The sequence below is a fragment of the Barbus barbus genome (assembly GCF_936440315.1).
Source record: "Barbus barbus genome assembly, chromosome: 49".
NCBI classification, from domain to species: Eukaryota; Metazoa; Chordata; class Actinopteri; order Cypriniformes; family Cyprinidae; genus Barbus; species Barbus barbus.
The window spans coordinates 1,916,750-1,944,076 of NC_136727.1; the positions used below are offsets into that span (position 1 = coordinate 1,916,750).

Here is a 27,327-nt window from a genome sequence, read left to right on the forward strand (position 1 = left end):
TGTTTATACACTGGGCGTTTGTGTAACTGACAGACCTTTTGTTTTTAACTGTTCTCACATGTTTTCATAAGATCATGAAAACATGTACCTTATGTCACTTTATCTACCTCTTTTTATTTTTCTACAATGTCCTCATTTGTATATCTGTATAGTTGTATGCACATATGTTTAAACTGTATTTGAACGTCTACTGTCAGTGTCTTAAATGTTAACTGTATGCACCAAGGATTTGAGAGTAACACAATTTCAATTTTCTGTATGTGCCGTACATGTGGAAGAATTGAAAATGAAGCAGACTTGACTTGACTCAGTTTGAACATGTTATGCGTGTCTAAATGTTCATTAGTGGTGGATGTGATGGTTATTATTATTACTATTAATTTTTTGTTGTTGAATTAATGCATAAATTAAACAGATTGCATGCAGTCTGGTCTTATGTGACAGTGTATAGAGTGAATCTATCTATCTATCTATCTATCTATCTATCTATCTATCTATCTATCTATCTGTCTATCTGTCTATCTGTCTGTCTGTCTATCAAACTCTGTTTCTCTTATTTTTTATTTCTCAAATTTTAATCACATATGGAACACTTCAGTCCTCAGGCTACAACATTTCATAATCAAACACATGCTCTGCTGCCCAAAATCCCATTTCAACACAATTTTCCTCAGATCGTCTCATTGCTTTTGCACACGATCACACCACATGACATCTCATGACCCGCATACGCCCTTTTATGCATAAAACATCACGGGAGCTATGTGTGTGCATTCAGTATTTGGAGGAAGGAGTTGACACAGCAGCTCATGTTACACTCACTATCTGAAGAGAGAAGGCAATGTACCCACTGCACAGGACAAATATCAGATCCACAGCCAGTTCCTGATATCAGACCGCAGCTGAGCTGACCTCTGGACGTTCCTCATGAAGACTTCTGTCATTTCATGAGTCCAGTTTGCCCAGAATAAATGTGAGGTTGCAAATGTGCGCTGCATGTGGTTTGTCAAATATTGCCTTTAAATATCATTTGTGGTTGATTTGAAGACTTGATGCTTGCTACAGTGCTTCTGGTGAAAAAGAAGCAGCAAATATTGCCAATCATACAACAAACACTATTTTTATACAAAAATGCAACGTAGTACTTCTCAAGTAACGTTAACGAATATGCTAACATATTCTTTAGCTGTTAAAGGAGTAGTTCACCCCAAAATGAAAGTTCACTGCAAATATCCTCACCTTCATGCCATCTGAGATGTAAAAGAGTTTGTTTCTTCATCAGATTTGGAGGAATGTAACATCCCATCACTTGCTCACCAATGGATGTGAATGGGTGCCGTCAGAATGAGAGTCCCTGATAAAAACATCACAATAATCCACAAGTAATCCATAATCTTGTAATCCAGTAATCTGATTAATCTCATGAAGCCAAAAACTGCATTTGTAAGAAATAATCCCTTCTTAAGATGTTTTTAACTAAAATACAAATCCACAAGCCATAATAACACTTCCTCATCTGGTCTAAATCAGGAGAGAAATCTGAACAGATCAAGCAGCGTCTACAAGCCAAAACAGCTCTAAACTAATATGTGGCTGGATTTTGATGTGAGATACATCAGGAGATGCACTTTTTCACTGGAGGAAGCGTTATTATGGATTATGGATTTCTATTTCAGCCGGAAGCAAGTTTAAAATGTCTTAATCATGGATTTGTTTCTTACAAATACGCATCTTTTTTCTTCTCAAGACATTACTTGTGGATTATTGTGATGTTTTTATCAGCTGTTTGGACTCTCATTCTGACGGCACCCATTCACATCCATTGGTGAGCTCCAAATCTGATGAAGAAACAAACTCATCTACATCTCGGATGGCCCGAGGGTGAGCAAATTTTCAGCAAATGCTCATTTTTGACTGAACTACTCCTTTAGATCAGCTAAATATTTTGACCAAACGCTGCATCTCTGGTGTGAAGACCGTCCCCTCTGCCAAATCTACAGACAGATGGTCTCCAGGTCCTCGGCGTGTCGCTTCACTTCAGGTGTTCGTACTGCTCTCCAGTGTCACCCATAAGATCACTAGCTCAACTGGTTTTGGGTTTCCACTAAGCAAGGCCTGAAACCGCTCACCTGTGCAGCGTTGCCTGGCTACACTCATCTTTAATTTAACACGGCAGACCCGACTACAGACGGCCGTCGACGCCTCGCTCTAAACCATGCAGGAGTCCGAGAAGACGACGAGCGACCCAGACCCCATGCAGAACGGAGAGGCCATGAGTCCGGATGCACAGGACTCCAGAGGACCGCCAGGGGACGAGGAGAACCAGGGAGCCGTCCCATCAGCGCCGCCGCTGCCCCTGGAGCCTCTGCCATGTCCGAGGCCCAAACTGGTGTTTCATACGCAGCTGGCGCACGGGAGCCCCACGGGACGCATTCACGGCTTCACCAACGTCAGGGAGCTTTACGCCAAGATCGCCGAGGTCTTCGACATCTCCGCTTCTGAGGTACGGCGAGTCTTTGGGACTCTTTGTTTGGGGCAAAGGGAAACGTTGCTGATCTGAGGAGTGGTGTGTGGGTCATTTGTTTATTGGAAAGTATATTGGAGTTTGCTCTTAAGGTAGTAAATGCCTTGTTAAAAGTTGCTAGAGAATGTATCGCCATTACATTAGTTATTTTGATCATTACACCTATTAAAATTGCTAATATTTAATTTTTCTATTTCGGTTACAAAATGATGCAAAAATAATTACCTAGATGCTAGTGGCTAGTAAACGGGGGAAAAACCAAATAAATAAATACAAATAATAAATATTTTTATATATGTCAGTGGCAAGTAACTAGTAAAAGAAAGAAATAAATTAATATTTTTAATTTATGCCAGTGGCTAGTAAACTAGTAGAAAAATAAATAAATATTTTAATTTATGCCAATGGATAGTAAATAAAACAAACAAACAAACAAATAAATAAAATTTGATATTTTTTCATATATGTAGTTGACTAGTAAATAAAAATAAATAAATGTTAATAGAGTTAAAAGAGTCCTCATATATGACAATGGCTAGTACATGGGGGGGGGGGGGGGGGGGGGGGGAATAATAAATAAAAATTATAAATTATTTTTGTATATGCCAGTGTCTAGTAAGTGATAAATAAATTAAATTAACAAATTAATTATTTATTTAAAATTATAAAATGATTTTAAATGTGTAGTGACTAGTAAATTTAAAGAAAGAAACAAACAAATAAATAGATAAATGTTCTATATCTAAAAAAAAATCAAACAAAAAAACATTTTTAGTAAAATGCCTTGAACAATAAAAAAAAATACATTAAACATATTCCAAACAAGTTAACAACAAGTTATTAAATAAGTTTTATTTTTGTTTCAACATGACACTGCTTAAAACGAATTAATGTTTTATTTGTTTTGTTTTTTTTCCAAATAAAAATACCAGCATGTTTTCTTATATGCCTGAGCACAGAACTTGCTGGACATATAGTTTTATTCCATAAGTCAGCTTGATCCTTATAAATACATGCATAAATGAATATGTATTTAATATGAACATGTTTTTAAATGTGTTAGTTTTAGTATTTGTAAAAAACATTAATTTTTTTTTTAAACGTTTAAAATGTAGCTATTATTAAACTATTCAATAAAATGTTTTTTAGTCATGTGCCGCTGCTTGTTCATCACCAGATCAAGTTACATAACTGATCAGTTTTATCTTTTCTTCAAAGCACTTACTGTAAAATCACACAGCCTTCAGGAGAAAATGTCCTTCAAGAAGCTGTTATCAAGACATTTCAGCACTCTTGGAGGGGTCAAGGCTAACCAAACAAATATGCTTCAGTTTATGATGTCGAAAGTTTGCTATGAAGAAAGACTTGAGGGTTACGTGAACGTTCAAACCAATATAAACAATCGCGTCCTACTCACATGAAAAGCTGAAAATATTTGGTCAATTTACGCACATATTAAGTGTAGTGCTAAATTTCAAAGACTTTAGTGGAAATTAACAAGACGACTTGCGCCAAAATTCTAGCAAACAGGAGTGTTAGCATCTGTTAGCATAGTTAAACACTATAATATGAATACAAATCAAGTTTTAATCAACGTTCATCGATGCTAGCTACCCCTTTGACACAATATCAGTCATATTCTGTTACTTCGAAAATACTAGTTCAAAAGTCAAAAATTGCTTTCAATGCTTAACCTTGTATAATTTCCCCCTCTGGTTCATGCTATTTATTTATTTTTGGTTTGTTTGTTTTTTAGTTTATATACAGGCTTCAGTTTGATTTGAAAGTTTACTATGAAAAAAACTATGAAGTGTTTATGCGTTCAAACCGCTATAAACAATTGCGTCCTAGTCGAAAAGCTTAAAATATTTAATATCAGTCGTTTTACGCACATATTAACATTTACATTTACATTTAGTCATTTGGCAGACGCTTTTATCCAAAGCGACTTACAATTGGGGAATACAAAAAGCGATTCATCTTGAAGAGGCAGTCAGACAGAGGAAGTGCTCGTAACACCAAGTCTCAGTCATTGTTCAAATAAGTACAAACTAGTAGGTGGAGAGAAAGATAGAAGGAAAGTTTTTTTTTTTTTTTTTTTTTTTTTTTTTTTTTTTTTAGTTTAGGATGAAGTCAAGTACTGCCGAAAGAGATGAGTTTTCAGTTGTTGCTTGAAGGTTGCCAGAGATCCGGCGTTCCGGATAGGGGTGGGAAGATTATTCCACCAGCCAGGAATGGTGAACGAGAATGTTCTGGAGAGTGATTTTGAGCCTCTCTGTGATGGTACCACAAGGCGTCGCTCACTAGCAGATCTCAAACTTCTGGAGGGGATGTAGGTTCGTAATAGTGAGTGGAAGTAGGAGGGTGCAGAGCCTGTGGTAGATCTGTACGCAAGCATCAGTGACTTGAACTGGATGCGAGCTGCCACTGGTAGCCAGTGCAAGGAGATGAAGAGTGGTGTAACATGCGCTCTTTTGGGCTCGTTGAAGATCAGTCGTGCCGCTGCATTCTGAATCATTTGTAGAGGTTTAATTGCGTTTGATGGCAGACCAGCCAGAAGAGCATTGCAGTAGTCCAGTCTAGAAACAACCAGGGCCTGGACAAGAAGTTGCGCAGCATGCTCTGTCAGAAAGGGCCTGATCTTTCTGATGTTGTGTAGTGCAAACCTGCAGGAACGAGCAGTCTTTGCAATGTGCTCTTTGAAGGTCAGCTGGTCATCAAAGATTACACCAAGATTTCTGACCGAAGTTGATGGGGTAATCATTGATGAGCCGAACTGAATCGTGAAGTCATGCCGTAGAGTCGGAGTGGCAGGGAAGACCAGAAGTTCCGTCTTTGCCAGGTTGAGCTGTAGGTGATGTTCTTTCATCCATGCCGAGATGTCCGCCAGGCAGCCTGAGATCCGTGCAGCTACCGTTGGGTCATCTGGTTGAAAAGAGAGATAGAGCTGCGTGTCATCGGCATAGCAGTGATAGGAGAAGCCATGTGCATGTATGATGGGACCCAGCGATGTAGTGTACGTGGAGAAGAGGAGGGGTCCAAGAACCGATCCCTGAGGAACTCCAGTGATCAGTTGATGTGGTTTGGATACCTCCCCTCCCCAGGCCACCCTGAAGGATCTACCGGTGAGATAGGATTCAAACCAGCGAAGTGGAATTCCAGTGATGCCCAGTGAAGAGAGTGTAGACAGGAGAATCTGATGATTGACAGTGTCAAAAGCAGCAGAGAGATCCAGCAGAATGAGGACTGACGATTTGGAATCAGCCTTTGCAGTTCGTAGGGCTTCAGTGACTGAGAGTAGCGCAGTCTCTGTTGAATGGCCACTCCTGAAACCTGACTGTTTAGCATCCAGCTTGTTGTACTGTGAAAGAAACCGCGAGAGCTGGTTGAAGACAGCTCGTTCGAGTGTTTTCCCTATGAATGGAAGGAGAGAGACAGGTCTGTAGTTATCTAAAAGAGAAGCATTTAATGTAGGTTTTTTGATCAGTGGGGTTACCCGAGCCTGCTTGAATGCTGTGGGGAAGATGCCTGTGAGGAGAGATGTGTTGATAATGTGTGTGAGTGCCGGTAAGAGTGTGGGAGAGATTGTTTGGAGAAGATGTGAGGGGATCGGGTCGAGAGGACATGTTGTAGGATGGCTGGAGAGGAGAAGTTTGGATACTTCTGCCTCGGTGAGAGGACTGAAGGAGAAGATGGGAGCTGGAGCGGTGGATGTGGTTGATCGGAGGTCCTGCGGAGTTGAGAACTGGTTGCTGATTGTTCTAGTTTTGTCTGTGAAAAAAGAGGCAAAGTCATCAGCGGTTATCAAAGTGGTGGGAGGTGGAGGAGGGGGACAGAGGAGAGAATTAAATGTTCTGAAGAGATTACGCATGTCTGGAGCGCTGGTGATCTTGTTGTGGAAATGTGAGGATTTGGCAGTGTGGACTTCAGTAGAGAAAGATGAAAGCAAAGACTGATACCTACTCAGGTCCGACGGATCGTCTGATTTGCGCCATTTTCTCTCTGCCGCTCTGAGTTTGGTCCGATTCTCACGAAGAGCATCGGATAACCAGGGGTTAGAAGGAGTAGCCCGTGCTGGCCTAGAGGAGAGAGGACAGATGTCGTCTAGACAAGAGGTTAAGGTAGAGCATAAAGTGTCAGTGGCGGCATTTACATCCAGAGAAGAGAAATGGGTAGGCGAGGGAAGAGAGGAGGATACTACAGAGGAAAGAAGGGAGGGGGAAAGGGAGCGTAGGTTGCGTCTGAAAGTAACCGGTAAGGGAGATGGTGGCACCTGAGTTGCAAAATGTAACGTAAATGTAATGAAGAAATGGTCAGAGATATGGAGTGGTTGTACCAGAATGTTATCTGTAGAACAATTGCGTGTATAAATTAAGTCGAGTTGGTTACCAGATTTGTGCGTGCTAGTAGTGGAAATTAACAAGGAGACTCGCGTCTAATTCTAGCAAACAGGAGCGTTAGCATCTGTTAGCATAGTTAAACACTATAATACGAATAGAAATGGATCCTTTTCACATTTCCAGGTTTCTCAGCAGCGGAAGCCGTCATAGTTGGGTTAAAGGGTTACTCCACCGCAAAATTTTTATTTTGTCATTAATCACTTACCCCCATGTCGTTCCAAACCCGTAAAAGCTTTGTTCGTCTTCGGAACAAAATTTAAGATATTTTGGATGAAAACCGGGAGGTTTGTGACTGTCCCATTGACTGCCAAACAATTAATACTGTCAAGGCAGAATATGCGGTTTTCGTTCAAATCAAAGTGTGAAAAAAAACGTAGAAGCGTATCTGTGTCGTGAAACGTAGAAGCGTACACTGTTTGCGTCCAGCAGATATTCTCCAAAATGGCGCTACGCTGACGCAGAGGAGACAAATTGTTGTTATTTTGGTTTTCTTCGCGTACAAAAAGTATTCTCGTAGCTTCATAACGTTACGGTTGAACCACTGATGGCAGATGGACTATTTTGATGATGTCTTTCATACTTTTCTGGGCCTTGACAGTGTTAATTGTTTGGCAGTCAATGGTTTTCATCCAAAATATCTTAAATTGTGTTCCGAAGACGAACAAAGCATTTACGGGTTTGGAGCGACATGGGGGTAAGTGATTAATGACAAAATAAAAATTTTGGGGTGGAGTAACCCTTTAAATTGAAGAGCAGTGAATGGGAGAGTACCACAATTATTTGCATTCCCATTTGCACAAATAGCAAAAGAAAAACTCTTTTTTTTTTTTGGTAATTTGATGCAAAGGTAATATAATGTAAAGAATAGTTACATAAAAATACAAATATGAAAAACTTCCGAGGATTTACGATGCCGATGACCGTTAAACGCATCACCACAGTCTTGTGAAAAGGGTCCATCAAGTTTTAATCAACATTCATCGACGCTAGCTAATTATTTGACTCCCTAACACACAATAGTTATAGCAGAGTTACCAAAGACTATAGACTTTGGAGTTACCTTGAAAGTAGGCCTACTAGTTAACCGGAACCATTATCTCGTGTGTCATGCCACGCTTACGATGGAAAACGGCGGGAAAAGTTCCGTTATCTCTGTAGTCTGACGCATGTTTATTTTTCCCCTCAAGATCCTCTTCTGCACGCTGAACTCGCACAAAGTGGACATGCAGAAGCTGCTGGGCGGTCAGATCGGTCTGGAGGACTTCATCTTCGCGCACGTGAGGGGAGAAACCAAAGAGGTGGAGGTCGTTAAAACCGAAGACGCGCTCGGGCTGACCATCACCGACAACGGCGCGGGATACGCCTTCATCAAAGTGCGCGCTACTTAGCCGGTTAACCAGGTTAACGGGTTCCTGGAAACAAGTCTGGAGTGTCCAGAATCTTGACATTTGAGCCCCCAAAACGAAATACAACCCTGGAACAAAACAAAATAAAAACAAAAGCATAACAAAATCAATACATAAAATAAAATAACAAACAAATAAAAATGAGAATATAAATATAAATAATATAAATATAAATAAATATGAGATAAATATAAATAAATATGAGAATTTTCGCATATGCCAGTGGCTACTCAGCAAGTAAATAAGCAAGTAGCTAAGTAAGTAAATAAATAAATAGCCTACATAAATAGTAAAGTGGGTGTAAATTATCAACATAACCAAGTTTTACTGGAAAACCAATTTTCTATTCAGAATCTTAACATTTGAGCCTCCAGAAGGAAAATACAGTCAATAATTAAATGTTGCATGTTTTTGTGGTTGGTTAAAAAAAGAAGAAGAGGTAAATGCTTTCATTTAGTGGCCAGTAACATAAAATAAAATAAAAGATATATAAAATGTTACATATGTCTAGTAAAAAAAAAAAAAAAAAAAGGGGGGGGGGGGGGGTATTAATTAATAAAGTGGGTATAATTAAGTGAACCAGCACATTTTCTGGAAAAGAACAAGCTTTTAAAATTTTTACCTCCAAAATAAAAATAGAAATAAATAATAAAAATAATAATAAATAAAACAAAACGAATGAATGAATGAATGCATAAACTGAAAATACATGAATAAATAAATGAACAAAAATAAATAAACAAACAAACACAAAAACATGACAAATGCTCACAAGTCAAGACCAGACAAATTAGCTTAATTTTTTTTATATCAAATGCATAGAAATGCAGAATGCATTTTGCAATGAAATGTTACTTCTGTGAAAAAACTGAAGGATGTAAATCTCAAAATACAATCAAATAAGCCAAGAAAACAAAACCTAAGACCAGTTGAAAATAGTGAAATAAAAGTTATAAACATCACCATGAATCAATAAAACTGTTTTATTATGCATTATTTTTATTGTCTTACATAATTTAATGCAATATATAAATATGTACATATATAATATAATATTATGTTAGTATTTCATATTCTGTGTTTTGTTTTAGAGGATAAAGGAAGGCAGCACCATTGACCAAATAAAGATGGTGTGTGTCGGCGATCACATCGAGGCCATTAATGACCAGAGCATTGTGGGATGTCGGCATTATGAAGTGGCAAAGATGCTGAAGGAGCAGCTGAGAGGAACGCCGTTCACCCTGCGCCTGGTCGAGCCCAAGAAAGCCTTCGGTGAGAACTCATTAATATCTCATATCACATCAACACATGCTTCTCGCTTCATCAACACATCCATGTAATACACCTGAAGTCAGTTAACAGCAATAAACTGCTGGTTGTGTTTACAAAGTAGGCCTATAGACAGTTTCATCAACTCACTCTGGACATTATATTTAGGAGAATAGCGCCGCCATGTGTTCACACTATGCAATAACACTCTAGTATTATCCTATTAGAGTAAATGAATGAAAATATAGTAATAATATTTTATATGTCCTATATGTAATATAGTATCAAAATAATTATTTTATTAAATAATTATAAATGTATTCATTTTAAAATGTGCATATGTAAAAACAAAATGTTATTTATGTTTAAAACACATATGCTTGTCAATGGAGTGTTTCACGAGTTGCCTCACCTGAATATGTCGAAGATTTGTGTTGTTATCTTTGGAATGTAAATATTGATATTTTATTTGTTAATATAATACTTTTTTCTCTTATTTCAGTTCATCTAATAAAATTAGCGAGCTAAGCCAGTAGTAGCACTGACAGTGTCATATAAACTCGGCTGAAGATGCGAAAAGCGGAGGAACAGACAAAGCGAATCAGTGAGTCGTTTACACTGGACCGCTCTGATGGATTCGAACTCGTGACTTCGATCATTCAGTTCAAGCGAATCACTAGCAAAAACCAGATCAAAACAGCTATTCATTATCGAATGTCGACATCGCTTATAGTTTAAAAAAACACTTGATGTGTGAAACGGACCTTTTCGAAACCATTAGTCGCAAAATGATTCAATCGGATCGCTGCGAATCATTTGATTCAGATCCGAACGTCGGAGCGGGTTCGCGAATCATTTTGAAAATTGAATGATTAGCTGAAGTGCCGAATTAAAATGATGCTTCACGAATCACTTGTCAGATGGTATTTCGGAACAAAACATAAAACCATTACAATACAGTTTGTTCAAATCTGTCACGCAACGGCGAAGGAAGCGCCGCGAAAAGACGAAGTCAGGGTCCAAGTGCAGGGAAGCTGCTTTTAATTGAAACAAAAAGGCACAAAAAAACAAAACAGAAAAGGACTGGGATACAAACGGCAACAAAGTGCATGTATCCCAGACCAGAGCAAACACAAGAAATGCAATCACTGCAACACATTTACAAATACCAAATAATGCAACCAGCCAGAGTGGTAGGAGAGGGGAGACTATAGTCTGTCGCAATGGGGAACAGCTGCGGGTGTAATGAGTGTAATTAAATGATTCGGCAGGTGTGTGTATTAATTACGGGAGATGAGTCCGGGAGATGGCGGCCTCCTGTGGCGACAGGGAGAAGCGCAGGACCCGGACTCGTGACAAAAACAAAGTTTACACAAATATAAACACCTTTTAAAATTAACCATGATTTTATTATAGTAAAAGTGTAGTAACCATGCTTTTTTTTCGCCTTATAGGATGAATATAGAGATGCAGTTTTCACTGATTTAGGATTAACAAAACTTCGGATAGTTTCCATATGCTTGTCTAAATCAGCTCGGAGTAAAGAAAAGATAGATTTAGAGCCAGATATTTGTTTATGTATGTGGAATTTAGCAGGAAAAACAAGTTATATTTTCCAATATTATCTTTTGAGTAGTCAAATAAAACATCCTTAAAACAGAAAGATACGTCACTTACAAAATGAGATTAGATGGACATTAAAAAATCTGATCAAATAGTCTCAGTATGGGTACAAAACAAGTGAACAAGTCTTCAAACAGCACCTCACTTCAATGTCTGACTTATGTTATAATTCCATCCATAAGCTTTTTGTTAAACTCATTAATCTGTTGTTTGAGCTCTTCATATTTAAGGAGAGAACTATATAAGTCAAACATCGCTTGAGTGCAGAATTTAGTAGATATCTCTACCGATATCCAGCGACTACAGCAATTATTTATGTTGTTATGTCCCCACCAATGCCAAAATCAAACCTATGTCTTTGCCAGAGTTTTTCAAAAGCGTGTTTGATAAAGCAGTGCATCTGATCCTTGTGTTTATGAACTACTGGCCTCCATAAACGAGCTGGTAATTGCCCCGTGTACAGGTCTGAGTAATTACAGACTCAAAGCAGTAAATGCTAATAATTAGCCGAGGCGCGTTCCTCCCACAGAGAAACAAACACTCATGTAAATCTTGCCACGCTCGGCAGACTGAACAAGTCTGTGACAGCTAATTACTGCCGTTAATAATCGAAAGGCCTTTGATTATCATTATAGCATTAGCTAATTGGATGTTTTAGAGTGATGGATTAGGCTTTGTGAGGGAAGCGCGGGTAATTACGCGCTCAATTCCCTCACCGTAGAAGATCAAAGGAAAAATGGCTGCTAATGCTGTACTAACTACAAGTAGTGATTCCTGGCTACTTTCAGCAGCATGACTGTAGTTTAGTTGACCTTTTCTACTTCAGCATTGTATATTTAAAACGATATTGCCTCCTGAAATAGCTTCAGTGAAGTTAGCTTTCCTTTTGTAACTCCTGTTTCAAACATTTAGCTTGACTGCAGGTGAATTATATTGTAGATTAGAAGCTTCGTGAAAATAAATGGAGAGAACGGCATATATACAGTATATAGATAGATAGATAGATAGAGAAATATATGTATGCATATATATATATATATATTTACATATATGAAAGATGTATTATAACATGTAATACATTATTAATGATATAAGTAATTAATTTAAAATGTATAAATCTATTAATGTATTCATTCAATAAATTTGTATATTATATGTTTTATGAATATTAATATAAAAATGCACAACATAAAAAAAGAACAAGTATCTAAACATATAATGTTGAATATAGAGTCATTTTGGCCCGAGGAGGAGAATTTAAATAGAAAATAATTGAATTAATATCAATTTTGAAATGAAAATGCTCGTTGTTTTGAATCCCCTACTTTACTCGATTATAGTATAGAATTAGTTGTTATTTCTATATTTTACTTTTTTTTTTTTTTTGTAATTTTCTAGTGTTTTTGTCATTTTATTAGGTTTTGTTTTATTAGGTTTTTATTTACTTTTAGTTTAGTTTTAGTTCATCAAGTTAAACTAAACAAAAATGAAATATTAATAAAATATCATGCTTACATTTACAGTAATCCCAAAGTGGATATGAGTCACATGATTTCTCAGAAATTTTACAGCCATAAACAGGAAACCAAAGCTTTGAATTTCTTTCATCAATCGCGATTGATGATTCAATCTGTTTTCCAGTGTCCCTTGTGCCCAGATGGCGATCTCTAATGTGCTGAAGCGATTGAAAAGTTGAGTTTGTTTGTGTGTCGATCAGATATGATAGGTCAGAGGACGCGAGCGCCAAAGTCCAGCGAGGGGAAAATGGTGAGCGGGAAAGAGACGCTGCGGCTGCGTTCCAAAGGATTGGCCACGCTGGAGGAAATCGTGAGTCAGGGTGCAAGTCCCAGGCCTTTTTAACCTTAAGCTTGCTCTCCATCTCATCTCCAACTGTTTGTCTTCCAACAGCCCAGTGAGTTCGAAGACAAGGCCATCAAGAAGGTCGACGACCTGCTGGAGAGTTATATGGGGATTCGAGACCTCGAGCTCGGTGAGAACCTTACCATAAAAGGCCTGCGAGCCTCGAGCACAACGTCTCTGTAATTCCCATAATAAGCATTAGTGAAAGCAATTTGTGGCCCATGGGATCAACTACTTCCAAATAACAAATTAATGGAATAGTTCACCCAAAAATGATAATGTACTAAAAATGAGCTCACCCTTTAGTCATCCGAGAAGTAGATGAGTTAGTTTCTTCATCAGATTTGGAGAAATGTAGCATTGCATCAGTGTCTCAGCAATGGATGCTCTGCAGTGAATGGGTGCCGTCAGAATCCAAAGAGCTGATAAAAACATCACAATAATATTAACATCTTGAGACGACAAAAAATGAAACAAAATCATCAAGACATTTTTAATTAAAATCCGAGTCCATAATCCGAGCAAAAAAGTGATCTGGTCTGAATCAGGGGAGAAATCTGCACACATCAAGCACTTGATTATGGACTCGTATTTTAGTTAAAAAAATCTTGATGGATTAGTTTTTTGGTGTGTTCTCCAGATGTTAACTGATGGACTGGAGTGGTGTGGATTATTGTGATGTTTTTATCAGCTGTTTGGACTCTCATTCTGACGGCACCCATTCACTGCAGAGCAATGCTACATTTTGATTTCGTATCTCATTCGTGTCCTATAGCGACTACCATTGTGGAAGCCGGGAAGAACAAGAAGAACGCGGATGATTTCGCAGAGGCGCTCGACTCCGCTCTGGGTGACTTTGGTTTTCCTGACGTCTTTCTGTTTGACGTTTGGGGCGCTATGGGAGACGTGAGGAATGGACGCATTTAGAGGTAATGCATTACTTAAGGATATTTTGTAGGGAAAAAGTTGTTCCTTTTTGTCTTGTAGTCAAATTTGTTTTTATAGGTATCATTTTAAATTTAGGAATTACATATGCTAGTTTTGCAAATATACATAAATATTAAATATTATTCAATGTTATTTATATGAATGATTATTATAATATTAATACATATTATTTAAAAGTATTTTTATCTATTATTTTTTATAATATTTTATCTATGCTCGTTTCCGTTATATATTTTCAAATATTAAAAATTCATATAGATTTTGAAAACAATCTAATTTATTATTTATTTCTGATTATTCCTTTAATGATTAATTAGCATTTGCTCAAATGTGTGGCAGTTTTCATATAATCACAAAAATAGTAAAAGTATATTTAGCTAATATTGCTGTTAATTTCTTTGTAATACATAAATTTATTTAAAATATTAAACATTTTCAGTAACTGAAATATAATAGAATATAAATATTAGATGAAAAACATACAAAATTATTTTGGTAATAGAGGAATATATAGAACAAATTAAATATGACAAAAGTACATAAAATTATATAAAAAAAAGAAAATATTAAATATTAATAAACACTACAAGTATTAAAAATTTCAATTTAATTAGCCTCGACTATGCTAACTAACTAAATGTCCAGCCCTCGTTTCATTACTGATATTTGTTGATCTAGATTAGATTTGTGAAAGAAAAGCACGCAGAAAACACATAAACAGGTAATCTCAGGAGGCGTTTATTTACGGGCAGCTCTCAAACACACACTCTTACAGAAAACCATTAGCAGGTCTTTCTTCCTGACGCCGGACAAATACCATAAGACGCTTAACGGCAGATGCTACACGCTAACGCTATCTCACACCAGCACATGCTTTTCCTCGTCTGTGTTTTTCAGAGTACGTCAGACATCTGAGAGACTTTCAAGCTTGATTTGTGACACCTGTTATCATATACACAATCCTCCAAATTCCCACCTTTATCCTGAGGAAGGAGAACGTCAAGGTATTAGCGGCTAATCGGCATGCTAATGCAAATTCAAGTGTGTAAAGCTGTATGAAGTAGGTCAAACTGTATTTCCCACCAATGTGTATAGCTAACTAGGATATAAACCAATCTTTTAAATGTTTTACGTGATAACTTTGACTTTTAGAAGTATTATAAACTATATGTTAGCTTAGCTTAGACTAGCCTTTGTTCATTTTGACGTCTGCTGTGTTATGTATAAATACATTGTGTTACTGGTGAAATGAATGATCTTTTACGATTAATGACAGATCTTGTGACACGATTAGCTTGTGTATATATGAATAATACATATTTAATCAATTCTATGCACATTCAATGTGTATTTAACTTAAAAATCTACTAAATGTGTTTGCATATTGTATATCCTGTTTTACAGTCCTTTTAAACGACCTGATGTGACACATTTGAATATTTGTAAAGATTAAAAACATACCACAAATTTACTTTTTGTACATTCACACTTCATACACAACAAAGAGAGCAACCAAAATGGCTCACAAATTTCCTTTAGTCAACTTGAAAGGCATTTTTGGTCTTATAGAGTCCAAAAGTAAAAATCCCATTTATTTTCTCCATAGAGACAATGAATAGGATTTTCATTCATTGTAATGACAACCATAATTGTTTTCCTGTTAGCCAAGTGCACACTACAAGACAGAAGCTTATCATCATGAATACAGTCTGCGAGTAAAACCCCTTGCTTGTAACCAAGTTTTGTGTGAACGCTATTGAGAAGTCGCAGACACCAGACAATCACTGAGTCCAAGTCTTTTTTTTGTCGCAAGTCAAAACATGGAACTGTTGGCCAAACAGCTCTATAATTTGGGACTATGATGCAAAAATGACCATACATCCATGTTGTTTACACACAAGAAACTGTCTGATAAGATTCTGTTCTGTTCTTTGTGACACTGCTTGCCAAAAATGATCTCAACCAAATATGCAAATACTTAAGAGAACAATTGGCCAAAGCAATCCAAACACAAAACGGATGAATAATGATTTTTATCGTGAAGGGAAGTGACATACTGCCAAGTATGGTGACCCATACTCGGAGTTCGTGCTCTGCATTTAACCCATGCAACGTGCACACACACAGCAGTGAACACACACACACACACAGCAGTGAACACACACACACACCGTGAACACACACCCGGAGCAGTGGGCAGCCATTTATGCTGCGGCGCCCGGGGAGCAGTTGGGGGTTCGGTGCCTCGCTCAAGGGCACCTCAGTCGTGGTATTGAGGGTGGAGAGAGCACTGGACATTCACTCCCCCCACCTACAATCCCTGCCGGCCGGAGACTCGAACCCACAACCTTTGGATTACGAGTCCGACTCTCTAACCATTTACATGAGATATAAATAAGAGATCAAAACAGATTATTCACTCTGACAGCATTTGATGCTAACCTTGTGTCTCCACACATAAGAACAACCAAATTTGTGCTGTTAATGATACTTGTTTGATTCCTCAAAAGACAAGAACGTTCCATGACAAGGTCAGAAATAAACCAGAATCGCTTTTGTGGTGATAGTTGTCTTCCATTTTATCCAAGTGTGTGGTCCTCATAGTTTTATCAGAATGTAAAAGGAGGGTGTTTGTCTGGGAAGTGAGCCAAAACTGCCCAGTCGTCCCAAATCGAGGCCAGTCTGCGCTTCTCTACTGTACATTTTCATTGTAGCCATTGAATATACAGTTTTGTCTTTTTGTCAGATTTTTAAATATATTTTTGCTTTAAATGAGAGATAATTTTGTGATTTACCTCCTAGCTGGTTTGTTTGGTTCATTGCTTTTAAGTGTTTTAAAAATCCCACTGGGAAAAACACTCTGAAAGTGGGCGGGACTTATTTTGCAAAGGCTTTACCTCCAAAATGACATAATTTCCTTGTTGTTGGCTGGTTTGGTTCATGGTCGGGTTTATCTGTTTAACGAAGATTAGAAATTAATGGGAAAAAACTTGAGGAACTGCTGAAAAAGTGGGCAGACACTATTGTGCAAAGGCTCCGCCTCTAAAATAACATCATCAAACACTTATTTTTTAACCCCTCCCCCTCCAACCAAATGTCACTTTTCATCATCCAATCACTGGCCAACTGGTCAAATTCAAGCCCCACCCACTTTCCCACTCAAGACTTCAAGCTTGTACTGTACATTATTAAAGCCATTTAAGTACATATTCTTGCTTTATGTCTGATTTTCAAACACTATTTTTGCTTTAAATCAGACTTTGTAATATTTTGATTCACATCATAGCTGATTGGTTATTGTTCATGGTTTGGTTTAACTCTTTTAACGAAGACTTGATTTGCAAATGAATAGGAAAAACTCCAGGAACTGCTGAAAAAGCTGAAGACACTATCGCGCAAAGGCTTCAACCCAAATATGAAACTACCAACCAGCAAACACACTTAATTTGGAATTTTTTGCTTTAAATCGGAGTTTGCAATGTTGTGATCCACCTCGTAGCTGGTTGGCTTGGTTCATGGATTGGTTTAACTCTTTAACGAAGACTTGAATGGTAAATGTATGCGAAAAAGTGGGCGAGTACTATTGTGCAAAGGCTCCGCCCCCAAAACGACATCACCAAACATTACATACTTATTTTCCAATCCCTCCCCCTCCAACCAACTGTCAATTTTCCTCATCCAATCACTGGCCAACTGGAAAAACCAAGCCCCACCCACTTTCCCATTCAAGTTTCTACAATACGTTTTCCTCAACACCTTCGCTCTCCAAGTTCACTTCAGTTCGCCACGTCTTGAGAGCTCAATTATACTCTTCTTGAATGTGTCCAACTAGCCAGGCCGGCCGTCAGCACCTCTCCAAAAAGTGATGCACCAACAAAAGTGTTCAAAAGGTGGGTCATGCCCTACATTGGGCGCCACATTAGACATCTAATCATTAATGAAGTAGGAAGTAAATCCTAGTCTTGGCTGCTAAATGGAACTAGACGCCGCAGTAGCGTCCAACACAGGTAGAGGCGTATCCTCTTGTCTGTCTTTGCCTGGATTAGGCCGGATGTGATCCAAATGGTCAATGGTTTCTCTGAGAGAGGCGCGTGTGAGCTTGCGGAAGGACGTCGAGATGGCCGGATAGAGGCTGATGATGGAGCTGCGGGACCAGTCCATCCTGGGAGCGAGGCGCTTCAGTACGGCACGTCGGAATAGGATGTAGACCCAGGGATCCAGGACCTGGTTCCCCGTCGCAAACCGAAGCCAGATAAGCAGGTGGCGAACGTTGAGCTTGCTGCCCGACAGCACGGTCTGCGCAATAAACACCTGTTGAGAGGAAAATGATGAAAGGGTGATGAGAGGAACGCCGAGCGTGAGCCAACACTTGAACTCCACTTGAGTCAGTCAATAAAACAAGCACAATCACTATGGCGCAAACATTGCCGTCACTACAGGCTTTGAAATGTTTACGAAAAGATTTTTGCAATGGAAATAACCAGAATGTAGCATCTGGGGTTGTTGGGAATAATATATACTAAATGTACCCCCCCCCCCCCCCCCCCAAAAAAAAATAATAATATACAGATGTGAAAACAATATTTTTGGAGTGAATCTCAAGAAATCTGTCAGGAATATGTTTAGGTCATATTTCACCCCAAAATCAAAAGAAAGAAATAGAAGAAACTGATTAATCAACCATTCCCATTTCCGCTGTGCAATTCTAGTATTTGTTGTACTGTGTTCAATCTATCCCTTATTATTTAATTTATAGCAATGTTTCAATTAATTTAAAAATACATTAAAATGAATCAAAAATGAGTTTAATTATCATGCTTAATGGTCATAAAAATAATAAAATATAATTTCTATTTTTTTCTTTTAATTTTAGGGTTAAGATTGACCTTATTATTGTGAAAAATAAAAGCAAAACAAAGAAAGACACTGGAAATAAAAATGAGCCATATGAGGCCAACAGCAGCTTCTCATTTGGACGCTACAACATTTTTTTTTTAAGGATGAAACTGATGAAATATCACATGACCTTTCTGGATATTTTCCCAAATAACTGCAAGATAACAAATGGGTTTGTTGTTAACACAAACACTTAGCAGAAATAAAGTGAATACAGCGCTAAAAGTAGTACTGAATCACTGACCTTTGCTGAGTGTTCACTTGACAAAATACACATGCTCAAATAAACACAGTGCATTTGGTGGAACATGACATAAAATACAAACATTTACCACGGTACAAGTACAGTTTCTGCCAAATTACAATAACTTCTGTAACAATTACTGCTTCAAATAAAATATGGGAATCTTATTACTTACAAGTCATTAAAGAATTTACATTAATAATATGTATATTATGCTTATGTTTGTTTTAGTAAATAAAATAAATATATAATAAAAATGATATAATGTAACAAATACTATATTTATAAACATTTATCACGGCATACATTAATATTATACATTTATTTTCTATCATATATTTGAATGAATATATATATTAACATATAACAAACATATTATATTATAAAAATATTACATATTACTATATATATATATATATATATATGTATATATATATATATATATAATACACTTACATTTAGTCATTTAGCAGACGCTTTATTTAATATTTAATAATATTTTGTGTTAATTAAAATACAATTTAAATAAACAAATATATAAATATGTATATATTTATTAAAATATAAACATATTACAACTAATAATACAAATAAATGAAATAACTACATTCAATTAATAGTATTTAGATTTAATAAAAAATAAAAATAAATATAATTTTTATTTATTTATTTCAATTATATATTTATTTACACATTTAATTTTATTTAAGAGTATAAATATTTTTTTTATAATATAACAAAATATAATATAAATATGTTAATAATAATTAATTATAATTAATAATATTTAGTTTTAATATATAATTAAAATAAACGCTCTCTCTGTCTCTCTCTCTATATATAATAACATTTAGTTTTAATTTGTAATTAATATATAAAAATAAAATTTGTAATATATATATATGTACAGTATGTATATTTGTGTTTGGGTGGATGATGGTGTCAGCAGTCGGTGGACATTATGAATCAGCACAGAGCCAGAAGCGGTTTGCAGCATTTGATTTCGCTACTGATAAGCGTGTGAGTGTGAATGGTGCTCGCTGTTAATCCGGATCCCAATCTGGATCAGCCTTTACTCGCCTCAGTCTAGACTCCTGACAGAGGATGTAAATCCAGGGGTCACATATCTGATAGCAGGTGGCGAAACGCAGGTAACAGAACGCTAAAGGGCTCGACGGCTAGCGAGGACACGACCGTCTTCAGTATGTACATCTGTCCGGAGACACAAGGTGAGACGAGGACGAGGACAGAAGAGTGTTTATTCCTGCGTACAGATGATTGGCTGCGAGTCCCAGCTGGAGGAGCGTGTTTATTTAACTATGGGATCTGCGGATTTATGGTTTTTATAGTGCTGGAAATGACATTTAAAGATGATGCTAATTTCATGTTTTGCATACTATGACAGAATTTCTGCATAATTGGAAAGGACAAGCAATAAAACAATATTAGTGACACAATAATCAAATAATATTAAGTAACATTTATCATTCTCATCATCTCTAAATACACTTTTAAATAATCCAATGAGCTTTGTAATTTGTATAAAAACGGGTGTAACATATTCACACAATAAATATTAGAATGGTTTATGATTCATGTTTTATTCAGGTTGTATATAAAAAAATAAAAAATATAGATGTGAAAATATTAATGTAACTAATATTTCTGTGATGTCATAATTTAGGTTTGAAAGTGTGAGTTTTGGGCAAGGAAAAACAATAACATCTATTCATAAAAAGTCGGATAATGGCGATAAAATAATGATAAAATTAAATGTAAGAATATACAAAATATTATAAAAATTGATTCAAAAAATAAAAATAGATAATCTTATTTGCTTAATATTTCTTTGATGGATTTAGAGTTTTGGACAAAGAAAAAATCTACATACAAATCTATATAACATTTGAACTTAATTAAATATAAATATTTTACAAAAATAAATTAAATTAAAAAACCTGTAAAAAATGAATACTATATATAATTTATATCATATATTTAAAAAATAAATAGAATTTTGATTTCATAAATAGAATATTTTTTGATGGACCTTGCGTGTTGGACAAAGAAAAAATCTATATATGATAAATCTTTATAATATTCGAATTTAATTAAATAGAAATATATTACAAAAATAAACTATAAAAATAAAAAATATTTAAAAATACTAAATACTATTTATATATATATATATATATATATATATATATATATATATATATATAATTTATATGCATTTATATATTTTATATATATATATATATATATATATATATATATATATATATATATATATATATATATATATATATAAACAAAAAATTAATTCTTAATTTACTTTAAATTCTTTAATTTAAGTTATGTTAATATTTCTGGGATGGCTTTTCATAATTTAGGTTTTGGAAAAAAAAATCTATACATAAAAAAGGTCTTTTATTTTAAAAAGTCAAGAAAGCTTCAATGTTTCATAATATAGCTTATTTTATTTTTTTTTATTATTATTACTTTAATTATATATATATATATACACATACAGTATAAAAGACTGATTCAATGAAGCCTTCATAGAGCAAAAAAGGTTTAAAAACAATCCCTGCCCCAAGTTTGAAGAAACACTCACTTATAGTTCATTTAGCAGACGATTGGCTAACAATGAATTTGAGTTTTGTTAGAAATGGGAAGTGTGTGTTTGTTGCTGAGGACTTCCTGTTCTTCCCTTCAACAGGAAATGGCTCTTTCCCATTAGTCTTATCAGCAGTTCTTACACGACTCCTTGGTGTTCCTCGACTGGCAGAACTCAGGCCTTTTCCTGTGTGAGAAACTCTGAACGTGTTACTTGACGAGCAAAGCGTCTGGTCTCACCATCAGTAGCACACCTGCCTCGCGCCGCAGTGCTTCTGCATTACAATAAACAAGACTGAAAACAAGCAGCGTCACGGGCAATTATAACTGATTCGGACGATTACAGAAAGCAATTCTTGTATCGTCACACTGTGAGTACAAACCAGATGCTGACAACATCTGGATCTGAAACGGGGCTCATTTGAATCCGATACAAACTAAAGTCTGACATGTTGACACACAGGAAGCATTTGAACTTTTTAGTGGACTTGAGACGGTGCCAAACATAGTAAGGTGCTATTTTAAAGCCAAACTTCAATGACCCTTCCCAGAATGCATTATCTGACTACACAAAAACAGTGAGGGAATAATGTTGGCATGTATATTGTTTACACCTTTTGGCTAAACTGTTGAAATTGTTAGTATTTTGATGTTTACAGATCAGTTTTATTTCAGATTACTATTATTATTATTTTAAACAATTGTATAATAATTATTATAAATAGGTTAGCTTAATTATATGACTAAATGAAAGAATGTTTAAATAATAATAATAACAATAATAATTATTATTATTGGGTTATGTTGATTATATTACTCAATACAAGAATATTTTGGCAGTAGCAAAATCCTAAAAATAATAAAATCTATAGTAATAATAATAATAAATATTGTATTAATAGATTAGTTTAATTATGGAAGGACATCATCATTAGGATAATGATGATGATTATGATTGGGTAATTATGTTACTTAATAGACATTTATATTGTGATTATTAATTATAAAAAACCTGTAAATCTTCCCCTTTATTTCACAAGTTGTACGTTATTATTTTTTTTTAAAGGAGCGCTCTCTCCACCCTCAATACCACGACTGAGGTGCCCTTGAGCAAGGCACCGAACCCCCAATTGCTCCCCGGGCGCTGCAGCATGGCTGCCCACTGCTCCGGGTGTGTGTTCACGGTGTGTGTGTGTGTGTGTGTGTGTGTGTGTGCATTTGTTCACTACTCACTGCTGTGTGTGTGCACTTGGATGGGTTAAACGCAGAGCACCAATTTCGAGTATGGGTCACCATACTTGACAATACGTCACGACTTTACTTTACTTTTACTTTACTCACCAGTAGAGGGCACCAGCAGACGGAGGCGATGGTCATAATCAGAATCAGCTGCACCATCATCTCCACTTCGTGGTCTCGTCTCCGTTGAGCACTGTCCTGTCCGCAACACACCCTCAGTAGGGTGACGACGCTCACAGTGTTGAGCAGGAATGACACGGCCAGTGACAGCAAACCCACAAGCGAGAAGATCAAACCGAAGGTCATATCCAGCGGACTGGAGCTGATGTTGAGGAAGCACCAGGAACCGGGGATCTGGAGATGGTAGCTTCCCAATCCGGCCAACGGCAGGAGACTGATGCAGCCGGCCATGACCCAAACCATGGCCACCGTCGAACACGCCCTGCTGTTGGTCATGGCGGTGGAGCGGGCCAAGGGTCGGTTGATGCCTACAAATCGCTCCACTGCCATTGTGGCGCCGAGAAGCAGCGGGCAAAGGCCGTAGAAGACCATTGACATGCCCATGAAGTTGCAGAGGTGGCAATGAGGGTCCAGCTGGCGCCAATTGAAATGCGTAATGTGGAAGGACACTACGATGGACCCAGTGACCAACTGTCCCATGAAGTCGGTGATTACCAACCCGCCGAGGAAGAGCAGGAAGGAGGAGCGCGAGCGACTCCTGGTGTGGTGGAAGGTCTTGGCCAGAACCACCAAAGCGAAGAGGTTGGAGCTCAAGCCGATGCCGCTGAAGACCGCCGAGAAGTACGCTGAGGTGGTGTTGTTGTGTCTGAAAGGTTGGCTGTTGATGGAGAAGCAAAGCGGAGTCACGTTGCTCGGCGCCAACGTTTTGTTGATGGTGAACAGTGATGAAACCATGATGGCAACTGCTGAAGATGGGTTTATTTCATTCTGTGAACCTGCGATGGAGAAAAAACAGTGGAAATGCTTAATAAATGTTGCTAAGCACATAGATATATATAGGCAGTGTTGGGGTAAATCATTACAAATGACATTATTACTTTGTCAGATTACTTTTTTCACGAGTAATCAGATTACTTTACAAGTAATCAGAAGTAATCAAATTATTTTTTTCACGCGTAATCTCAGTAAACTCATTGATTTTTACTGTTGATTGAATGTGGCATACATATCTATGTCTGAGCACTGTATTCGCCAGGATTGAACACTAACGCACGACTCATTTGCTTCTGAGACATTGTTTTGCTAGCAAATGGAATAAACGAGTCACATCTCTGCGTGTTTTTTCCCAACATCTTGTGCAATAGTACCGAATGCTTCATTCTAAGCAGACGTTCGACAGCACACAGAAACTAAAACATGGGCCGTGATGGATGAAATGTGCCCATGTAGTGTCCGCCAGCGTTTTAGAGCAAGCCGCCACTGACGTCAAGAGGAAACGTCAGATATCTGATAAACAATCAGATCTGTCAGATCATACCAACAATAAACAAGCCTCAAATATAACATTTGCTGAAATTAAAGTTTTAAAATTATTTTCTTTAATTATTTTTAATAATAATAATAAACAATTCCTCCATTAACCCAATTTTAATAATAATAATAATAATTATTAATATTATTATTTAAGTAAGTCATATAATTAATACAAATAATGACCATTTAATCTTTTCATATTCTTATTTTATTATTTTTGTATACTGTAAAATCATTCTTGCATTAATATTATTATTATTATAAAAATCCTTGAATTTTTGCAATTAAATTAACATTTTCCATTAAGTATTTTAATAAACATATTATTATTATTTAACATTTTTCCATTAAGTAATATAATTACCATGACCTTTTATTATTATTGTCGTTTTTATAATTGTTATTATTATTAAATTTAATTGTTTATCAATATATTTTACAAAAGCACTTATTAATTCTTTAATATACATGCATATTTTGTATTGTAACTTCTGATTGGATAAATGCATTAAAAGCTGACTGCACATTATATATTAATGAGCCAAGCTGCTATGAAAGACTTCATTATTCTGATTATTATGAATAACTGCAACTATTTACTGAACATTAGTTGCTTATTAGCGTCATACTTTCAATTGAGGCCGCGAGTTACAGTGATTTTAATGCACTTTAAGATTGTTTCTGGTGCTCTCCTCATTAATATCCCTTAAACTCACTTTAATGTGTCCTTGATTGCTTCATTTTGCATCATGCTAAAGCTAACACTGTAAATAATGCATGCTAGAAGTACAGTGTATCTACATAAAAACATCCAGATCTCAGGGATATTTTGTGCCACATCTTTTTTTTTTTTGTCTGAAAAACATAAATCCCAAAGGAATGTGAAGTGGATCCACTCCACTTTGGCCTTTAAACATGAGTGTCTTCATCCACAAACGCAGATCAATTCAGATCAATAGGCTACCTTAAGTGCTGATATTAATCATCAGGCAAAAGCCTACACATATGAATACATTCGGTGACGTTTCCACTTGTAATGGCCGTTAATGAGGATCCAGTGTACAGAAACCTGAGGCAGCTGATGGTGTTTGTGCATCTCTCTTAGCAGCGTAATTCCAAAACAAACTGCATTAGCCAAACACAGAGCTTTCCACGGCGCACTCCTAATTGAATTCCATCAAATGAGGCCCAGAAATCAGCTTAGCGAATGTCAGCGCCAGAGAGTGGGCCTGGAAATGTGCGTTCACATCTGAGGCTTTCAGCGTTTGGCTGCATGTGTGGAAATGCAGGAGTGTAAAACATCGGCAAAACAGATGATTTATTAAATATGATTACGGCTGTATGCTGTTTTGTTGTATAATCAGAGCATTACATGATTCTGCATTGTATAAACTCTTAGAGAAAATAAAGGTTCGTGCAGGAACTCTTCAAGAGCTGTTTTCAGATGTATGGTTTGATTTAAGTTTCTTCGGATGAGTGATTTCTGGGGGGTTTCACACACATGAGAGTTTTCTGAAGAACTAGAGATTGAGACAGGCCTAGAATAGATTATTATGAAATACACCAAATATTAGATAACGGATTAAAAAACACAAAGTACTACGAGGCAAGGGGCAACTCAACCATTTATACGTTTGGTATATTTCATGTATTTATGGCAATTTTTGCAAAAAGAAAAAAACAGGTTAATTTTCTCAACCATGCATAAATGCAGCTCAAACTCATGATTAAAATAATTAAAAAAATATGTAGCTAATATTATAAAATTATACCACATAGGCCTACTAAATAGTCCACAAATATGACTGATATGACACAATTATGCCTAATTACTCACAGTATTTTAATTAGCTTATTAATATTTTTTGTTAATTGGATTTATGTTTACATCATTCATGTAACGTTAATTTAATTTTTTTTAAATGTTACTTGTTTCAAATCGTCCAGAGGATATGCATGTTCCCTTAACCTTCATTATAAGGTTGTTTTGTTTACTGCACGCTTGAACGTTCTGAAAAACATTCAAAAATAACAACTTCCTAAATTAATAGAACGTTAGGAAAACGTAGAACATATTTGTGTTAGCTGTGGAGTTATCTCGATCTTTAGAAATTAATGTTCTTAAAATGTTGGCACAAAAACAAAAATATATGTTTTGCTGTTGTCTATAAACAGCATAAGTGTATCAAACTCTGAAAAAGGACTGGAAACGTCACGTTATAGCTACTTTAACTTCATTTCATACACGCGTTAGACCTTAAACTTTACTTTGCACTACTTACACAGGCTATTCAATAACGCAGACTCAGTTTTGGCAATGACACAATTGCGACAAGTTTACAAATATATATATATATTTTTTGCAGAACCTGTTTGGCATCCACAACAACGCGTAAAACTCCCGAAGAGTACATCCAAACAAACGAAACTCATTTGCGGCTTTTACTTCCTAAACTGAAGTCAAAAGCGAAACGCACATCAAGACTTTTTAAACTCAAAACATTTAATTTGACCTGAGAATGTGTGAAAGTCCGCAGCAATCCTTCTGTCTCGATCCGCGGATCCCAGAGCGTCCAGAGATCTCAAGCTCTGCCTCCCATCACCTCCATCCTGCCAACACACCCCAACCGCGCTCAAATACACACATAACTGTGAGGATGATGATGATGATGATGAGACACACCATCCTGTATTCGCTGAAGGAGTGTCTGGGTCTCCTCCAGAAACTTCTACAGCTGAATCAATACCAGAAACCCTCTGATAGCTTTAAGTACCAACTCAGTGTGGACAGAAATGTCCTGT

At 36.5% G+C, this 27,327-nt stretch overlaps 2 protein-coding genes across 2 annotated transcripts; one reads left to right on the forward strand and one right to left on the reverse strand.

Moving 5' to 3' along the window:
• Positions 1-2,215: 2,215 nt before the first annotated feature.
• On the forward strand, positions 2,216-15,048 carry LOC306867244 (PDZ domain-containing protein GIPC3-like; the record flags this gene model as incomplete). Its single annotated transcript, XM_079412848.1, has 7 exons — positions 2,216-2,503; positions 8,112-8,297; positions 9,422-9,602; positions 12,940-13,049; positions 13,131-13,212; positions 13,858-14,011; positions 14,928-15,048. The coding sequence occupies 6 exons, from the start codon at positions 2,216-2,218 to the stop codon at positions 14,007-14,009; spliced, it is 999 nt and encodes a 332-aa protein (XP_079268974.1). The 3' UTR covers positions 14,010-14,011; positions 14,928-15,048.
• On the reverse strand, positions 14,747-27,327 carry LOC306867598 (thromboxane A2 receptor-like). The gene is made up of 3 exons (XM_079413352.1): positions 27,039-27,327; positions 23,134-23,987; positions 14,747-18,341 (listed from the first exon to the last, which is right to left on the reverse strand). Exons 2-3 carry the CDS (start codon positions 23,944-23,946, stop codon positions 18,000-18,002), a joined length of 1,155 nt encoding a protein of 384 aa, XP_079269478.1. The 5' UTR covers positions 23,947-23,987; positions 27,039-27,327; the 3' UTR covers positions 14,747-17,999.